The sequence below is a fragment of the Chionomys nivalis genome, chromosome 24 (genome assembly GCF_950005125.1).
Source record: "Chionomys nivalis chromosome 24, mChiNiv1.1, whole genome shotgun sequence".
Classification (NCBI taxonomy): Eukaryota; Metazoa; Chordata; class Mammalia; order Rodentia; family Cricetidae; genus Chionomys; species Chionomys nivalis.
In genome coordinates, this window is record NC_080109.1 from 21320790 (window position 1) to 21340744 (window position 19955).

General features: G+C 44.5%; 1 protein-coding gene across 8 annotated transcripts in view; it reads right to left on the reverse strand.

Moving 5' to 3' along the window:
- The window catches only part of Dclk1 (doublecortin like kinase 1), a 278427-nt gene that overhangs the window by 13727 nt on the left and 244745 nt on the right, over window positions 1-19955 (reverse strand). For 4 of the 8 annotated variants that reach the window (XM_057756934.1, XM_057756936.1, XM_057756939.1 and 1 more), the window contains 2 exons: window positions 8848-8961; window positions 3905-3978 (listed from right to left, as the gene is read on the reverse strand). In XM_057756934.1, coding sequence (XP_057612917.1) covers window positions 3905-3978; window positions 8848-8961 — 188 coding nt within the window. The remainder of the gene's footprint in view (window positions 1-3904; window positions 3979-8847; window positions 8962-19955) is intronic. The other 4 variants (XM_057756933.1, XM_057756935.1, XM_057756937.1 and 1 more) reach the window with 1 other exon arrangement.

A 19955-nucleotide genomic window follows, 5' to 3' on the forward strand; every position in this document is an offset into this window, starting at 1 on the left:
CTTCCTAGTAACAAGTCGAATTTACAGAAAGATTTATATGTTGTTGTAATGCTCTCAGAAGAGGCCTCTGAAAACAAATCAAATGAACAAAATCAAAACAGCCATCTGTTTGGCTTGGTGAGGCATGACCCAGGTGGCTCACTAGTGCTGGATTTTTTTTTCTTTACTCGTTTTGAGACAAGGCTTCCCTGTGTAGTACTGACTGCTGGCTGGTCTGGAGTTTGCTACATAGGCCAGGCTGGCCCTAAACGTAAAGGGATTTACTTGCCTCTGCCTTCCAAGTGTGGGATCAAAGGCGTGCTATTTGATCTAGCTATTCCTGCCCTTCTTGTCTCAGCAATAGATACAGAGTGCTCTCACTTGGTTCAAATCTGGCCTGAGACCTCAGGGGTTACCAAGGAACAACTGCAGGGCCCAATGCTCACTGTTTTCCGGAAGCTTCTCTGTTACCAAAGCATGACTGACTTTGAAGTTTGTCTATGACTCGTTGGTTGCTTTAACCTCACCCCTCTGTTACGGAAGAAGCCGGTGGTTGTTACAGAGGCTCCTGCTCTCCCCTGCCAGGCTCTGGAACTCAGCACTGCAAGGTCAATGTGACGTGCCACCAAGCAGGCCTCCTTGGCCATGGCAGTCAGAGCGGACCAGAGCTCTGTCTGCTGGGTTCACAGTATGTTGAGAATCCTATCCGGCTTAAACCAGGGACACCTCTTTCAAACCTGCACCCAGCAAGACTCATTTAACAGAACCCATCCCTTTTCACAGCTGAGCAGGACAGCGTTGGATAGCCTCCCAAAGCCGGAGCCCTGGCAATGCCTCATTACTCAGTGCTGCAGGAGGGGGGGCTGATACCAATATGCACATTTCAGTCACGTCATGCCTGGAAACTCAATCACTGCTTTGTCCTAGCCCACCTCCCCATTCCAGCTCTTTCAGCACTGGCGTCCTCTTTAGACGTTTGTTTTATTTAACCCAGATACTTCATTTTGGCCACGACCATGGTCTGCACACTTCAGGTGCAGAATTCTGTTCTGTGTGATCTTGGCCATGGCACCAGCCACAGGGGCATCTCTACTTGGGAAAGGCAGAAATGGAGCGATTCGGTCCCCTATGGAAGGGGGAAAGGGTAGGGCAGGATGTGACTTGCAGCCAGGAGATGCAAAGCTTCCGGGGCTCACCGGAAGTGGAATTCCGGAGTGTGGACTAGCCTAGTGAGCTTGGGCTTTGGGAGTTAAGGCCTCCTAGATACATGGGCCAGGCAGTCAGAGAATGCAGTTCCCTGGCTGTAGGTAGAGAGAAGGAAAATGGACCCCCATCATGTCTCCACATCACTAAGATGCCAATTAAGAGGATCCCACCAATCTGGGGCACCTCATGGAGATGGTTTTACCAGCTAACACCCTCGCGTGAGCTACTTTGTAAATCCAAGCGGGACTCCGGAGTGCTTTGCTCCGAGCGGCATCAGCAGCCACCAGCGCTTATAAACACAACAACCGGAGCCGCCGGGTCGTTTGCCGGCAATGATTGTTTATGTTGAAAAGTTGGCCTGCCACCCTGGGTAGATGAATGCTCCCACTTCCACCGAGATAAAATGGAAGCATTTGTGATCAGCAAGGGGAGCACGTTCATTCTGGGTCTAAATGGCATTATAAAACTTCCTAATTAAGCGTAGATGGCAATGAGACTTCAGTGTCACGTCTCCAGTTTAGCTTTACATACTGTGTGCGCTGTTTAGCGCCGCAGTTAACTATAAACATTGCTGTTACTGCCCCCAGCTGGAAAACAGAGCAGTTTATGTGCGGAAGAAAAAAGAGATTATCTCCCATCTGCTCCTGCCCATTATTCAGGGATGTGTCATTCTGTCTGCCGAGGGGAGTCGTCGCTAGCTTGTAGTTAGTCTTTTTAATACTGGGTCACATGTATTAATTATTATGTTTGCTTGACACACTGCGCCTACCCTTAATTCTACGGGAGTTTTGTAATTCCTCAAGATTTCTCCTTCTTTTTCTGAAATTAGAAGGATTTAAGGATGCCAGTTTCTCTCTCTCTCTCTCTCTTTCTTTCTTTCTTTCTTTCTTTCTTTCTTTCTTTCTTTCTTTCTTTTTCTCTCTTTTTTAAACACAAACAAGTATAGATGCAATTAGACACTCGATGCCTGTTTTTCACTGTCTATCAATTCTACGTCCGGCTGATATGCCTCAGGACGGGAGACATAGAATAAGAAAGGCCGCAGCATGGTACGATTCAATTTACATAGACTATGAAAGGGGCAAGACTAATTACCACAGGTAGACTTTTCAGTTAGTCTTTACCCCTGGGACAAAGGCATCCTCTGGGTAGGGCCGGGAAGGGTGCTGGGGATCTTCTGTGCCTAATACAGAAGTTGTTTCGGGAGCCTGCACAGTGTGTGGAACATACTGGTAAGACTAGCTTTTGTGAAACGGTGTACCCTCCTATGTTATCTTCAGTGTTAAAAAGTCAAAAGCTGGGTCTGTGTGCGGGCAAATCGGAATGAACTCCCCTCCCCCAAAGCTAATTTACTTAGGTAAATGAAGCACTGACTGTGGGACCCTTCCCTTAGGCCAGTCCTGGAAGGCACAAAGAGCCTTCTTGGAAAAATCACGTAGAAGTCTTACTGTGGCTGAGGGTTTTCCTATGGTAAGCAGATCTAGAAGTGATCATGACCTTACTGCATTTTTGTTTATTTGTCTGAGTGTGCCCTATTCTGGTTTTTTATAAGCCCTTTGTTCTGCGACCCTAATTATAAAAAATAATTAGGAGCAATAATCATAGGGCAAATTTATACATATTATCTATAAAGTGCATATGTATCTATCCACAGTTGAGTATAAACTTATTTTGGTAAAACTTGGCAGTCTGATCCAAGAGACAATGTCAGGCAGACACTGCTGCCGCCAGCAGGCTCCATTATTTGAGGAAAATTAATGCCAGAGCTGGGGGCTTTTCTTGGCAAGTGCTACACCATGGAGCTTTTACCTGGAAATCATTTTGTAGACATTAAGGTGAAGAGAAGTTCCCTAGAACTTCTCAGAGTTCATTTCTCAAACCATCAAAAGTCATCTTGCTTGTGGATAACTCTAGAGAGACACACACACAATGCCCCTTGCAGGAGATGCCAGGGCCATTGGCTGGAATGGGGAACGATGGGATAGAATTCATAAGCTGGTTAAACAAGTCAATACTTCCCATAGACCCCCTTGCTCAAGCAGATAAGCCAACTAAAGAATCTGACAATCACAAAATATCAGAAGTAAATTCATGCAGTAGCTAGTACATAGAGGGGATTTCGGGGAGAGAGGGAGGAAGAAAACGGTCAAACGAAAACAAAACAAAAAGGTGGAGAATTTGAAAACACAAGCTTACCAACACACACAATGCATTCTGTAGCCCGCTGGACTTGGAGGCATTTCTACTGCTAAGGTGTAAATGCATTGTTCCGTCCTCTAAGGTTAAGGTTGGGCTGGATGATTTTAAAATGACAGTATATGCTTATATAGAGCGCGCACACCAAGGTGCTTCTGGTGTTCCGTTTATCACAGGATAGAGGAGCTCTGGAAACATCACTGCTGCAATCAGCAACATCAGGCAAATGCTTTGGCGTCAGCATGGAATATACTGTCCTTTTAACCGTACAGGGGGTGGGGGGGAATCGATACTGAGCATGTGCGATGGAAAGAAAGCTGGCAAATGTCAGTGTGAATAATGGGTGAAAAAAAGGAATGAGGGGGCGTGGCATCTCAATCAAGATTCAAATGAAACCAATAAAGCAGCATATGGACTGGGGAACAAATCAAAAACATGTTTATCCACTGAAGGAACTGGTAAAATGGAGACTGCCAGCACGTTGCCATGGAAACACTGACTGTTGAGCTGCACCATCTCATACCTTATCCAATACATTCCTGGTTGCTGGTAGTAGTCCAAAGACCCTGATCTCTTGATGGTAAACCCGTGGTCCAGCTGAGCAGAGAGAAATGGGGCAACTCAGTGGATCAACATTGTGCTCAAGAATTAAGACTCCAGTCCAAGCTCTTCATCAACTACATACGTACGCACACACAGGGATGAGGCCTCTCCTGCGGAGCAGCTAGCTAACAATGCGATCTGCACATTGAAAATAAAATAAAAACAGAACAGAACACAAATCCCTTCCGAGTATCTTGGATGTCAATTTGTTAGGATAGAGCTAGTCTGTCAGACACGGTTCTGAATATCCATTAAACAATGTCCTCACTTTGGAAACTATGAACGCCTCTTCTGTTTCGACAATAGAAAATGCTTTACAGTTAAACTGAAACCAGCATTTAGTCACTGTGAGCACGCAGATTGAACCCCCTTCCCGACAACACCCAGGAGGCTTGAACTCCCAGCGTTATAACTAGGAAGTAAAGGAGGAAAAGATGAGGGTTGGAAAGTGGACACATCACAGACATTTAGAGTAAAGAGAGAGTTGATCTTCAAAAATATAGCTATTCTTAATTATATTCCTGCACTAAAGGGATGCGATGGGACAGTTTCTCTGGGAAAATTAAATCAAATGAAAAATAGCTTTCTCTGAACATTAAGTGCTTAGCATTAACAAAACGCAAAGTAAGTGCAATACCAGGTAAGTTCCCAATACCACGGAATATCTCAGCGTTTGGCACCTGGGAATAAAATCCTCAGGGCCCAAATCTGGAGAACAATAAATAGTCCTGCTGCTTGCCTGTGCCCCTGTTCTGCCCACTCAAGATGCACCTTGCTTTGAAAACAGACTCTGGAGTCCTTTCAAGTAGCTCACTGATTCGATGCTCCTGACAGCTTCTACTTGTAATTCACAAAAGGCACTTCAAAAACGTGCCAGGGTACGAGGCATTTAACCTAAAAACCACTCTTGAAGATTGGGTATTCTGAGTGGAAACTAGGCTGTACAAGTGTTCAGAGAAAGAAATGTGAGATTTTAATCTTCAAAATGTATTATTTCATCTTATTTTTTATTTTATTTTTTTATTTTTTTTAGAAAAAAATGTAGCTCGCTTGCTCTCTAGGAGCTGGTTGTGTGGCCTCTATTTTAGGCCACAAAGAGAGTGAGTGGCAAGGAACTAGTTCTCTACTGCCATCTACAGGCAGAGTGTCATAGAGCAGGGCACCAGGGCTACTGAGCCAAGCTTCCCAGCATCTCATATTAACTGATTAGTATGGATTTGTTCAATTAGACCGAAACGCTCTATTTGCATGAACAAAATTCAAAAGGACAATGTTAAAGCATTAGGAAAATTATCAAGTAAAACAATAAACAGCAACGAATGGGGGAAAAATTGGAAGTGTCATCTTAGTTGGGTTCTTCATCAAGCCGGGCAAATCTAATCATGCTTCCCTCCCCCTCTCAGCTCTCAGGGAGTCCACCGTTAAAATGCCATCTCTAATTCCATTTCATGTCTATAAATTGCATTTTAATAACCTTTTGTTTCCCTATTTTTTTTTTTTAAACTCGTCCCACTCATATGAAAGATGGCAGGACAATGGCACCCTTCTCAGGGGCAGAATACCTCGGTTTATGGACAGCGTGGATCCTCCCCCTGACCACACTGCTCGCTTCAACAACACTAGGTCATTTTCCATTCTTTCAGAAGGGCCCCGTGACCCCTAAGATCTTCAGTTGGTAATTACATTCCTAGCCAATTGGGGATCCTTGTGCAGCCTTCACATGAAGTCATCATTTGACCCTTCCCTTGCTCTCAGTAATGCATGGAACGATAAACAGGGCAGAAAAAGCAGCAACATGGACAAGCCAAAGTGGCTCAGACCGTGCATGCATGCTAAGCTAGACTCGTCAAAGATAGCACCTGTGAACGGGGCGTGCTTGGTGACAGTCTGTGTCTCTTTTGTCACCCAAGAAAAGAAGCGTGTCATAAACTCCTATATAGTCAGTGTTGCTCGGTGCCAGGTAGATGCCTGGCTAAGGGAAGGCAAGTCCTATGTAAAGACCAATGGCATGACTGGCTGTTTCCAGAAAGAGCAAAGAAAGAAAAAAAGTCCACAAACTGACACTCCAATCTAATTTTTAAAAAAAATCCAGGAGTGCATATAATTTAAAAAGAAGAGGACTATGCAAGACAAAGACAATTTAAAGTAAAACGCATGTGTTTCATAGCCTCCCGAGAGCACATATATGCTCAGGGGAAAATTGCTCCAAGGAAACTGATTTTTTTTAGTTAATTTATCAAACAGAAATCATCACTGGAGAAGTTTTTATCATGAGGGGGTTAAAACCAGAATTGTGAATTTGTCAAGTGATCTTCATAGACTATACCATTCATAAAAGATATTTAGTTTATCTTCCACTGAAGTCCTGCTCACCAAGGATTATTGCTTTGTGGTCATACACAGAGTTTGGGAGGGCATATTATTTAATACTAATATTATTTAATCTTGTGATAGAACTGCTACAAATACTTAGTCTTTGAGAAACAAGTGTATGGAATTTGTCAATGCTATTCTGAAAGCTAAAAGCAAGGCAGACCCAGTGGCCATCTTCTAGTTCCCAGCTCTGCCCCATGCAGGCCTTGCAACTTCCCAGGAGTCTCTGCAGAAGGCAGAGATGCTCATGTGGGAAAAGCATCCTGGAGAAGGCATGTGAGTTTCTTTCGGCACTGGCATTGATATCTTTTTGATGCTTGAAATTTGAATGACAGTGGTTGACATGCAAAATATTCCTGAGTGTAGTGTTGTGCAATGGCTAAAGCATCTTCAATGTGCGTCCAATTTACGTGTCTCTCCGAGTTAGTACACTGTAACACATATTTCTATTGTGGCTTGGTTGCCATGGCAAATATGTTAGTGATAAACGGAGACCTCTCTGTCACAGTAGCATTCATGCTGGGCACAGAGCCTCACACCACCGGAGGCTGAGATACAAGGGCTGTTTCAAGTTTGGTTGAAGCCGACCTGGGCTACGTAATGAGTTCTAGGTCAGCATGGTGTACAGGTGAGACCTTGTCTCAAACAGAAAAGTGAAACAAAAGTACAGCAGCCACAACAAAAACCAAAACCCAATAACAAGACAAAGCCGAAGCAAACAATTGCATTCAAAATGGTGTGGTCGTGATTCTTAGAAAAAAAATACCAGTGATAACTGGTACTCTGTGGAGATATTTTGATGGTGTTTTAACAAATTCATAATTTAATAAATTCATAAACATTTGGTTTCAGAGTTTATCAGTGTCTGATGAAAACAGAACTTGCCCTCAAAGATGTAGGGTCTGCTAACTGGAAAACCGCACAGACGTTTCTGTCCACGGTGTTACAGGACTCACAGAACATTTTAAACAATCCATTACTAAACAGCCAAAGTAAACTCAACCAAAGACCGATTAAAATGAAATTATGGAGGAAAAACAAAAACAGAAACAAATGACCCAGGTGGGAAAGATATCTCTTTAACAGCAAGAAGCCCTGAGCAGGAGCAGAGAAACAATCATTCTTTCGGACAGGCGGCTTGCCACCCAGTCCAAAATGGTGGCCCACTGGAGCCAAATCTTTCGGAACAGCCAGACCCACGAAAACAGAGTTTTGGTCTCAATGCACAACCCCAAGAGATAGTAGCTTGCAAAAATTCCTAGTGTGGATGTTAGCTGGTGACAAACTGATTTTTTTTTTTTTTTTTTTTTTTTTGGAAAGAGATAAGGAGAAGCCAAAAGAGCAGTTTGAGCATGTAAAACGTCAGCGTTGCCAAGGAACATCCAGCAGAGTTTACGTTCCACGGACAGCCATCTGTCGTCACCCACGCTGTCCCTGGAGGACCGTGAGATGGGAACAGGAGCTAGCTTGTCTTTGTGCCATCTGAAGAGTCAGGAAGTCCCTCCAGACAGGTGACTCTCAAAACGGTCCCTACCCGAGTCTTAGCTTTGGCACTCTAGCAAGTTCAAAACCGAAAAGCAGAACGCTGCAACACCCACAGAGAGGACTAACCAGGAACCCTGCTCATGAGCTGAGCAGTCGGGCTGTCCACAGCATAAATACTCTCCCAAGACTTGCCATCACCCTAAATTCTTGGCTGAGAAAAGGGGCACAGCCCGAGTGACTCTCACGGGGAGTGTGCCGCTAAAATGAACGTCGTCTGGCTAGAGAGGAAACTGTGAAAAACTCAAGTGATCTGAGATGTGGATATATGCACTCCAGAATATGACACCGGGAAGTCTGAGATTTTAGTATTTCTCGGACCAAATTGATCTTTGTTAGAGAGGCTATCAGATTTCGTATAGTGTATGCCTGCCTGTGTAGAACAAGGGGAAAAAATCCAGTGCAAACTCATCAGATAAAATGGCACATGATAAAAGATGTCAACTTAACAAATTCCTAAGGAGCAAGACCTTGTGACGTCACTGGGTATTGCCCACAATTCAGTCTCCCTGAAGAATCACTGTGTTTGCTTTCTGCTGCTTCGCCTTTGCCCTAGATTTAGTACAAACGTCTACGCTGCTCAGGACTCTGCTCTGCTGTCACCTTCCCAGCTCTGCTTCTCTTGCAGTTCCTAGCTAAAGGACACTGAAGGCTTTACCTGAGAGCCAAGAAGTTTACACTGGCACAGAGTCCAGTATGGGGAGAGGGTTTTTTTTTTTTTTTGTCTTAAAAAAATAAATCATGAAATTAATATAGGCTGCCAGATCCCCTGAAGGTGTGGGATAATGAGGCACTCGAGGAGACACTCCACACACACACACCACCTCCCCTGCGGTCTGAAGAAATGACCCACTATGCTGTCTCCGGGAGGAATCTCGCAAGGAATGCCTGTCTCTCGGGTGGGCTGCTTTGAAAAGGCAGGGGTGGTTAGGTATTTCAGATGCTTACTGCTACGACGGAAACTCCGGCTGCTGTGCTGTTCGGCTTGGGGCCCGTGTTGAAATGCTTCTTGATCTTGCCAGCTACTGACAGCTGATGCTCATTTTCTGGGAGACCGTCATCCTGGAGGATAAAAAGAGCGAGAAACAAAGAAAAAAAAAACATAAAAGGAAAAATGAGATACACGGAAGTGAGATCGCAATCTGAGTCTCAGGTCAGGATCTCAGAACTGGAAGAGGTCAGAGACCAGTCAGCCAAGGCTTTCTCTTGAGGCTGGCATTAAAGGACCCCGCCACTGTCTTCCTTTCTGTCTGTGTTTTAATTGCTGGCCCTATACCATCAGACCCTCGGAGGTTTGTCTCCAAAACCAACATATTCTGACTTCGGTTTCTAATAAAATCTATTTTCAACCTTCGCCCCATGGACGTATGTTCAAGGAAAAGTTAATATGGCCACCTCAAAACTCCCAGACTCAGCACGTCCTCCTCTCCCTCATAGCCCAGGATTCAGATCTGAAGCTAAGGAGATAGGCAGACCTGGTCACATGCGTGGCCATAAATAAACTTATTTCTCCCCCATAGATATCAATTAGTCATCTTAAAATCCCAGACAGCCCCCTAGGCAGACAGTTCATCTCTAAGCTTTAAATCCTCCCGACTGCCTTCATGTCATCTGCTGTTCCGACTCTGTCCTCACAAGGACGCAGCCCCTGCTAATGCTCCTATCAGCTAAGGCTTCTGCTCTCCGCTGAACACACCTCTCTCCTGGGTCAACAGTGACCAGGGCTGTCAGTGTGTGTCACTTACTGGCTCACGACGAAAGGCAGCGTGATCCTTGAATGGTGGGGCTGTATTTTGCTCGCGGTTGGATCCCCAGGTCTGAGCACAGTGCCTGGGCATATGTCGCACATTTAATAAATAATTATGGAATAGATGGATGATGGGGCAATGGGGTGTGTCTCACTGTCTGGTAAAACCCAACCCTGGGAGAGATGTTTGTTTCCAGTCCCTAGTATTTTCCTTTCCCCTTTACCACTTTACACCTCATTTCTAATCTGCTCTTCCCCAAGCACCACACGCGCCCTTGATGAAGGAACTGCTCTCTGCACACGGCACACAGGCTCTCCTCCTCCTTTCAGCACTGGTCATTCTTTTATCTGGCGGATATTAGCCACACATCTAGACGGGAACCAAGATTTCACTAGTTGGTGTAGGAAATGATAGTAAGAGATAATACGAATGGATCCTGTTCTTTGGGACTCTGGTCTCTCCTTTTCTTGAAGACTTAAGTCCAAATAACCTGTTCTAAGACATTCTCCTCATTTAAACACAGTCCATTCCAATGGCTTTTTGTGAAGTCCCCAATGCCTTTTATTTTGTCAGTTTGCTCATATACTTGTATTTTCTGGTATCAAGCTATCTTTTTAGTCTACCATATTATATCTATCCATGACCTCCTACTATCTAGGAATCCACCTGTCCATTATTACCATGTTGTACCACCTATTCCAAGTTTTCTGCAATCACTAATGCAAGCCCTGGTTCTCTGACCTGTGCACAGTAGGTATTCATGCTCTCATGAACACATGGATTAATGGTCAGAAGAAGGAATTAACTAATACGCCTGGGATTTTTAGAACACATCTGGAAGAAGCGTTTCCCACAGTGCAGAGGGAAGGATGTTCCCATTTTACGGAACAAGCCAGAAATAAATGCGGAGGTGGGACGGCACTTGGGGAGCTTACAGAAACAAGGATGGGTGAAACACCTACTATGCTGAGGGTTAGATTAGGGATGCCAGGCTGTGGGAGAAAGGAATGACCTCTACCCTCTGGACGCCTGTGCTCTAATGGGGAGAGAACGAGCACATGCTACACCGAATTATGAAAGAAATTAACAAGTTAAGGAAGAGTGGTTATGGAGCAGCTAGTTCCAAAGCTTGGTGGGAAAACCCGGTGCTGGTGAGAGGAATGAGAACATAGTGCCCCACTGTGAACAGGCTTACAAAACTGTTCATGGGGGATGGATTTGACCCTGTTCTTAAAGGTGGTAATAACGCTGACAGGCAGGAAGGAGAGAAAGTGGTATGGTTCTTTGATGCACAGTGTGTCAAAGTGGTTAAGCTATTGCCTACCAATCATGATATCTTAAGGTAAGAATTTATTTGGAAGAATAATGGCAGATGAAACAGAGAGAGCAGGAGAAGGCTGTCCAAAACCAGTAGAATTATATTTTTAAAATGAACAAAAACAATAGGACCTCCTGAAACCAAGAAGTTTCTGTAAAGCAAAGGACACGGTCAACAAGACAAAACCACAGCTTACAGAATGGGAAAAGATCTTCACGAACCCCACATCATACAGAGGTCTGATCTCCAAAATATACAAAGAACTCAAGAAATTGGTCAGCAAAAGGCCACATAATCCAATAGAAAAAAAAATGGAGTACAGGCCTAAATAGAGAATTCTCAACAGAGGAATCTAAAATGGCTGAAAGACATTAAGGAAATGTTCAACATCCTTAGTCATCAGAGAAATGAAAATCAAAACCACTCTGAGATTCCATCTTACTCCTGTAAGAATGGCCAAGATCAAAAACACTGATGACAACTTATGCTGGAAAGGATGTGGGGTAAAGGGAACACTCCTGCATTGCTGGTGGGAGTGCAAGCTGGTACAGCTCCTTTGGATATCAGTGTGACAGTTTCTCAGAAAATTAGGAAACAACCTTCCTCAAGACCCAGCAATACCACTTTTGGGTATATATCCAAAGGATGCTCAACCATGCCACAAGGACATGTGCTCAACTATGTTCATAGCAGCATTGTTTGTCATAGCCAGAACCTGGAAACAACCTAAATGCCCCTTGACCAAAGAATAAGGAAAATGTGGTACATTTACACAATGGAGTACTAAACAGCTGAAAAAAAATAACAACATCTTGAAATTTGCAGGCAAATGGATGGAGTTAGAAAACATAATTTTGAGTGAGGTGACCCAGATCCAGAAAGACAGTTATCACATGTACTAACTCGTAAGTGGTTTTTAAACAAAAAGCAAAGAAAACCAGCCTACAATTCACAATCCCAGAGAACCTAGACAACAATGAGTACATAAGAGAGTCATATATAAATCTAATGTACATGGGAAGTAGAAAAAGATAAGATCTCCTGAGTAAATTGGGAGCATGGGGACCTTGGGAAAGGGTTGAAGGGGAAGGGAGAGGAGGGGGGGAGCAGAGAAAAATGTAGAGCTCAGTAAAAATCAAATATATATATATATATATATATATATATATATATATATATATATCCCTGTTAAAAAATGAACAAAAGCTATGCTTCTGTTTTGTTAAAGATTTATTTGGACCCTATGTATTTTTATGTGTGTATTTATGTGCACCACCATATGGAGGCCAGAAGAAGGCATCAGATTTCCCAGGAACTGGAAATGGAACAACAAATGGCTGTTAAATGCCAAGTGGATGCTGGGAACTGAACCCAGGTCCTGTGCAGGAGCCGAAAGTACTCTTAACCACTGAGCCATCTCTCCAGCCCCCAGCAATGCTTTTTTAAAAAGACTGATGCAATGTAAGACATGTGTGTGATGAGTAGACTCCTCTTCAGACCCCTAGGTAGTCCACTATCTAGTTTGTGGCTCTCCAGGTAGCTGGATGGTGATAACAAATATGTGGCCCAGACTTTTAAATGTGGGGCAAATTCAGGGGTGTATATAAATGCCACTCCTGATGTTGTATTATGAAAATGGTACCTGACATTTAAGACAGTCAACCACCCTTGAAATCTAAGTAAATTTTTTGAGAGATTATTTACATATTTCATGAGGCATGGAAAGAAATGGAAAGTCTTACCAATGTTATCTTTATGCCTCTGGCCCAGTTGGGGGTTCTTCTTGCATTAAAGGAACCCCTCTCATATCGAGATGCACAGTGGGTCCCGTTTCACTTCGCTGGCAATGTTGAAGATAGATGCTACCCATGTCTTACTACTACCTGTAGTTCTAGAACACTCAGGGAAAGGGATTGATAATGACCTTTTGACTATGGAATATGATGGGAAACTATGCTGGGGAAGCAAATTTAGGTCAAAGAAACTTGAGTCTGACTGTAGTCTTAGGATAAGTTAGAGGAGAGAAGAGAACTGAGAGCGAGCAGGAAGAAACAAGTGTGGAAGCAAAAGGAACGCAAGGACCATGTCTTTCTCCCAGCTAAGCTGAGACTAGAACAGAACAGACAAGGTGTGTATTCAAGTGTATAGAGGAGGTATGCTGCCAGGAAAAGGCAGGCAGAGGAAGGGAAAGGAAGAGCTAATTATTGGTGGCCCTATGCTAACAACACATACCCAATTCCCTTTATCCTTAGACTAGCACCCACAAGCACCCATAAGCACCCACAATAATCATTATCAGTCCCATTTGAAGATGGACAAACTGAGGCTCATAGAGGTGACATCCTTTGCTCAAGGTTAAGTCAAAAGTGAACCATGTCTTTCTACTAAAGCACACTCCCTCAAGAGGACATCCACTCTCATGGAGTCCTAGACTCCAAGTTAGCTAAGTGCAAATATTCAGCAAGTAGCTGTGAGGTCAGCAGTGAGTTTGGTTGGGGCAGACGGAACCAGAGGATACCTAGACAGGTCTTAGTGGAGCCTGGGGAGAATTTAGAGGCTAACGAGAGTGGAGGTGAGCATGGCAGGGGAATGCTCCTCCAGGACATTGTTAGAAACTTCTCTGTCAAATGAGGATGAGGCATCCTTTCATCTATGACATGGAAAACTCATCGAATAGGGCCAGGGCTCTGGGGTTGTAGGACAGACTGGGTAGTACCAGAAGGGCCTGGCTGACCTTGCATGAAAGGGAAGCGGTACATTGCTGAGAGTGTGGACTTTACTGATGCAGGTTGTGTTAATAGCTTCAGTGCAAACGACAAAGACAAGAGAGATTCAGTAGGTACAGCCATCACTCACTCTCTAGACAGACCCATCCCGCCCCTGGGTTGGCACCTTTGCCCATTTCCCCTCACCAGCCTCTCGCAAGCAGGTTCTTGAGGAAAGGCTTTGCTTCCACCATCCTGCCTTTGACTTCCTCCTCATTTTCCACCTTGACTCTGGCCCGAGTCTCCTGTCAGATCTCTCAGTGACTCTTCTGAGTTTCTGAGGCCTGGAAATTCAAGCTTGCGGCCTTAAAATTCCAGTGAAGGTTTGAGCTTCCCTGGGGCTATCCCATCAGTTGACATGGAGGCAGGGGGATGGACCAGATGACTCTCATGGGGCATCAGCAATATCTTGGATTTAATAAATTTTAAACATTTCTACAATTAAATAAGGTGACTCAACTATAGGAGGTCACAAGCACACACACACACACATGCACACACAACTCACAATACACTCACACATTAAAACACAAGCTCTCACACACACACAAACCTACTCACATGTTCATACACACACACACACACACTCTCACACATGCTCACCCACAAGCTCATACACACACACACACACACACACACACACACACACACTGCAAACAATAGACTGTAGCATTTCTTTTTTTTTTTTTTTTTTGGTTTTTCGAGACAGGGTTTCTCTGTGGCTTTGGAGCCTGTCCTGGAACTAGCTCTTGTAGACCAGGCTGGTCTCGAACTCACAGAGATCCGCCTACCTCTGCCTCCCAAGTGCTGGGATTAAAGGCGTGCGCCACCACCGCCCGGCGACTGTAGCATTTCTTGATACATTTTGAAGGCTTTGAGCATAACAGAATTAAAAGACATAAACAATTGGATTTTCAGGGCTCTGATGTATGCTCCAGCCGTACAGATTGATGGCGGGAGTTAGCTAACTTTCTGCCTTGCATCAATGCAATAAATAGGACTCACTTAAAAACATGTATTTTTATATATACATCTTTATCACTATTACATAGAATAGATTATGTGCCAAAAATGTGCTATGAATTTTCTAGATGTGACAAACCTGGCAGTATTTTACAAATAGCTGTAGTATTATTACCATACGCTCTGGTCTGGGAGCCGTCGCTGAAGTTGGACTCAGGCTGGCTGTGGTTTAAGGCTAGCGGTTTGTGATTTAGAAACTCCCATCCACCACTTGGCAGGACATCGCAACTGACAAGAACAAAATTAGTTTGCAAAATGGAAAATGAACTCTCCCAGCTGTCTGCCGGAGAGCGAACCTCCTGGTCTGCATTCTCTCAGGACTGCTTAGGAAGAGCTGTGGTGAGGGGAGGGGGGGGCTCGGATGTGAAGTCACTCGGTAGGGTGGATTCCACTTTCCTGGGGAGGCACGGCGGGGTCACGCGTTAGAAAAGCTGCCTTCCCCCATGGCTTTTTGGGTTTGATTCAGGTATCTGGTTTCCAGTTCATTTATTGCCAGACTCTATTATTAAAAATACCTGTAGATTTATGAGAAGCAGGGCAGCCTTGAATAGTTTACTATGAGGATATTCCAATTTAGCTTAAAATAATTCCCAGTTCATTAGCATGTTCTACAATCCCTGCACTCTACCTTCCAGGGCACTGCCCCCACTATTCTCTTTAACATCCCCAACCTCACACTGCCCCTGCCAGGTACTTCCAGCCTTCAGCTTTCCGAGTCTGTATTTCACACTGTGCTTCGTATAAGGAAAGAAAACACCCAAATGGAAGCGACTTTTCATGTCATCATTTGTAATATATGAATACAGATAAGTAGTTTTACATTTAATTACAATGTCACTGGAGTTCATTCACTTATCACCCACCCCACCGGCACAATAAGGGGCGTGTACCTGTACTCTTGTGTGCATGGGCGCATGGGCTCGCTTAAGATACCATCTAGGCTTCCTTCTTCTTCTCTGCCTTGCTCTTTTTCTTCTTTTCTTTCTTCCTCTCTTCCTCTCTTCCTCTCCTTCCTTCCTTCCTTCCTTCCTTCCTTCCTTCCTTCCTTCCTTCCTTCCCTCCCTCCCTCCCTTCCTCCCTCCGTCCCTCCCTCCCTCCGTCCCTCCCTCCGTCCCTCCCTCCCTCCTTCCCTCCCTCCCTCCCTCCCTCCCTCCCTTCCTTCCTTCCTTCCTTCCTTTCCTTCCTTCTGTTCCTTCCTTCCTTCCTTCCTTGCCTTTTTTTTTTTTTTGAGTGTCATGGCTCAGCACTACCTTTCCAAAGGAATAATTAGGTAAGATAAAGAAAACAAGACTAAATTTAAAGGCTAGAAAGAAACAAGAAGTCTCAGCTTGGCTCTAGACCTGGCTTGACTTCCTTAAACCCATCTTTCCATTAGAACAGAATCTGAAAGCTGCCATGGCACCACAGTCACGTGGGGGCTCTGAGAAGCCTCCTTGCTCAGACACAGTGACAGAGCAATGAAACCAGAACCTGGAAGGGAAAAGCCGGGCTTCAGACCTGCGTGAGACTATGCGGAGCTTCACGCTTCGGTGTCTTTGCGTCTTATTCACCACTGAGCTCAGTAAAATAATGGAGAAAAATGTAAATTAATAAAATTATAGTATCGGAGAGCGTAGTGATATTTCATTTGTATTTTAATAAATAAAGCTTGCCTAAAGATCTGAGAGAAAAACAGCCCCATGGGTCAGCCTTACAGACCAGACAGTGGTGACACACACCTTTAATCCCAGTAGCCACACTAGTTTGCCATAGAAACCAGGTGGTAGTGGTACACACCTTTAATCCCAGCCCTAGAGAGGAATATAAGGCGGGAGGGGACAGCTCTCAGACACAGTCTCACTCTGAGGATTCCTGGAGCCAAGATGACCATTACAGACTGACATAGAGGTAAGAGCCAGTGGCCGGATGTTTTGCTTTTTCTGACCTTCAGGTTGAACTCCAATTTCTGTCTCTTGGGTTTTTATTAATTCTGCTACAGGAGAGTGTTTGGAAACTAACATAGGCTGACAACAACAACAAACCAAGGCGGTACATAAAATTGAACATAATGCTCATTAGATCCTTATTACAAATAAGAGGATTGGTTTTGGAAGTGTCTGGTTGTCTGAACTTTCCCCCAAGATACACTACTTTTCAAAAAATCCTCATGTCAGCCCCTTATTCCTAGGATGAGCGAGATACACTATCTCCTAGTCCGGTTAGGCACACGGCATGCCTGCCTAAGTCACGTACAAAAGAGGGATGATAAGGTGAATGAGCCTAGCTGTGACAGTTCCTGTTGGCACTTTGCAGCTGTATTAAAGCCAGCTTTGATAGGGCTGCTGTGCACCTCATCGGGGAGGAACTTGTGGCTTCCAAAACAGAATCATCTGGGGGTTGATGGGTTTATTCCTTAATTCACCTATCCACATACTAACACATTCTATGATCTCCATTGTGTCATTGTGTGACAACAGATGACACAGTCCCCGGCTTCACCTGTATCAAAGTCAACAAACATTTACTAAGTGTCCAAGAGTTTGAGCTTCAGCTAGCAAGTTTTTTACCTTTAAGCATCCCAAGAGGTAGACAAATCGATTTTATTTCCCCCTGACCTACTTCTTCTGGCAGGAAAGAGGCTTGGGAGAGAAACAAACTTGCCTGAAGTTATATAGGCGGATGGGCCTCCGTTCCCTCTCACAAGAGGTTTCAGACCAAGGATACCTTTTCCATGCGGCTCACTGGACCCACCTGATAAGCCATCCATCACCCACGACACTTTCCAGGTCAAAGAAAATGAGGAGCAAGGTAGAGTTGGTACCCAGAGCCTATTAAAAAGAAACTTGGACTTGCTTAAAGGATGCTCCGGGATGAAGGTTAAAATAAGTGACCTTTGCTGACTCCGGGTTTTTTCTACTGCCTCTCTGTTCTACTTTCCGTTTCATAAGAAATCACCCTTTCAATTCCAGGTGGACCACGTAGAAGGTCATCGTATAAGCAATACAGAAAATCAGAACAAATGAGAGTGCAGGAAATGGCTCGCGCAGACACCCAAGGGGCTTACGCGACTATCATTACTTTTAGTCCCCTTAGGGAGAGGCTTTCCGTGGTGGCCAGATATAATCTGATTGCCAAATGCAAAATGTCTTGTTAAATTTATATCCCTTTAAGCCCCTAATTCATTTATTTTGATGGCTTGGTCTTTGTGTGCTGACCTTTACTAGGCTAAGGACCGGTCGCCAAAGCTTCCTGGGCAAATTTGTTATTTGGAGGCAAAGAACACAAGCGGTTTCTGACTTAGCTGCCACATAAAGATAGTATCAGTGTGAAGCCAGCACTTTCCACACCAAATTTTAAAAAGGTTTCTCTAAAATCATATGTGTTTTTCCCCCAGCAGAATGTCAAGCTTACTTTGTCTTATTTTACACCTAGATGCTATATTTGCTTTTTAAAAAGTCTGTTTATTGTTGTTGTTTTTGTTGCTTTTTAAGAATCAGAGAAAAATTGAAATGAAGCAGGAATCTAACTGTCCAGAGGTTCAGAACTGTGGAATGGAGTGGTTGGACACAGGGTTTGTGGGAGAAGCTGTGTGTAAGGCAGCTGAGCGGGGCAGACGCTTGTGCTGAGGTGTGCGGGCTGCCCCGTCCAGAGGATGAAGCCAGAAGGTTTCCTTTTACTTGTGTTTTTACCCTGGTTGGGTTGTGGATGTTTTAGTAGGGTTCCAGCTGTGTCTGGAACCCCTCATAGATAGATACAGACATATTCATAAGGGTATCTTGTGGTACATACCATGGCCTTCTGGAGCTGACCTCTGGACTATCCTTCCAAGACCCCTAAAGGACCGAGCTCTTGAAGTTACCCCATCAAGCCCTCTACACATTCTCTATGGAAGCTTCTGGCCTGCTCGCTGCCTGTAGCTGTTGGTTGAGTTAGACAGAGCTGCTGGAGGGCAGATCTAAGAGACGGCGACAACATGTTGGGGTATTTAAGATGGCTCTTGTCATCTATAAAGCGTTTTCCTTTAGGAGGTGATGCTTCGAATTTTACTGTTAAGTCTGTGTGGTCACCTGTCTCAGTTTTTGCAATCCCATAAATTGTGGGTCGTGGATGTTAAATGAACCCGCAAAGATCATTCTAGATCAATTACTGCCTACGGCTGGTTTATAGATCTCCCATCTCACACACCTGAGAGAAGGTGTGATCCCTGAGTTAGAACAGCTAGTCTGAAAGGGCACTGAATTGAGGTAACATCACCATGAGGTCAGTGTCCATAAGACGTTCTTCTGAATTTCTAGGGTTTCCACTTAAAACAAGGGCAGAGATAGAGTGTGGTAGGCTGGAGTCTCCAGACTTTGATCTTGTAGTGTGGGATGCCTGACTATAAATTCTATCTCAATTCCAGGTGTGGCTACTTGGGGGAAAACCATATTGTATGGCTTCAGTCTTCTTGCCCGTGAAGTGGGTACAATAACTGACTATCACACTGCCTATCCTATAGGCTTGTTACCAGACTCAAACAGGACACTGTCACAACCTTTCTGCTCTATAGTAATAGATAATTTTGACTTAGCATCCTGACATGGAGCTCAGTGTGAGGTTGCGTGAGTGCGAGTTGCCTTGCCTCACTGCCCCAGGGATGAGGAAGGGAGTACCCTCACACACATGCACACTTGAGAGCCTCTGCTGAGGGAAAAGGCCTGAAAGAAACCTTGGCTCACACCCCATACCTGCTCATGTTCGTGAATATTCTCCTGGTATATAAAGATAACTTTCACCATGGTGTGCAAACATGGGAAGTTCTAGACTGCTGGCTCACAACCATCAGTGGATCCTGCATCAGTAAGGTCCCGAGCATGTGACACCCTGCACGCCACCTCACCAGGTGGGAGTACTTACCATTCATGCCTTGTTCTCCATAGCCATTTTAGAAAGGAGCCACGTGGCCATTCGCCAAGGTGGCACTTCGGAGAAGGGGAACGGGAATGTTTTTCTTGGTCTTCAACCTAGAGCTACATCTAGTGGAGCAGTGGGGAGGCTGGCAGAGTCTATCAGGGAACTAATGGTTCTGGAAGTGTTGTGTCTGTTTCTACACACACACCTGTATCTGTCTTCTACACTGGCACCAAGAATCATTCAACCAAATCATGGAGCTTCCCCATCTGTCAACAGGGACTGCATGGTCACTGGGTTAGGAAGTTACCAAGTGGTGGGGACAGACGTGAT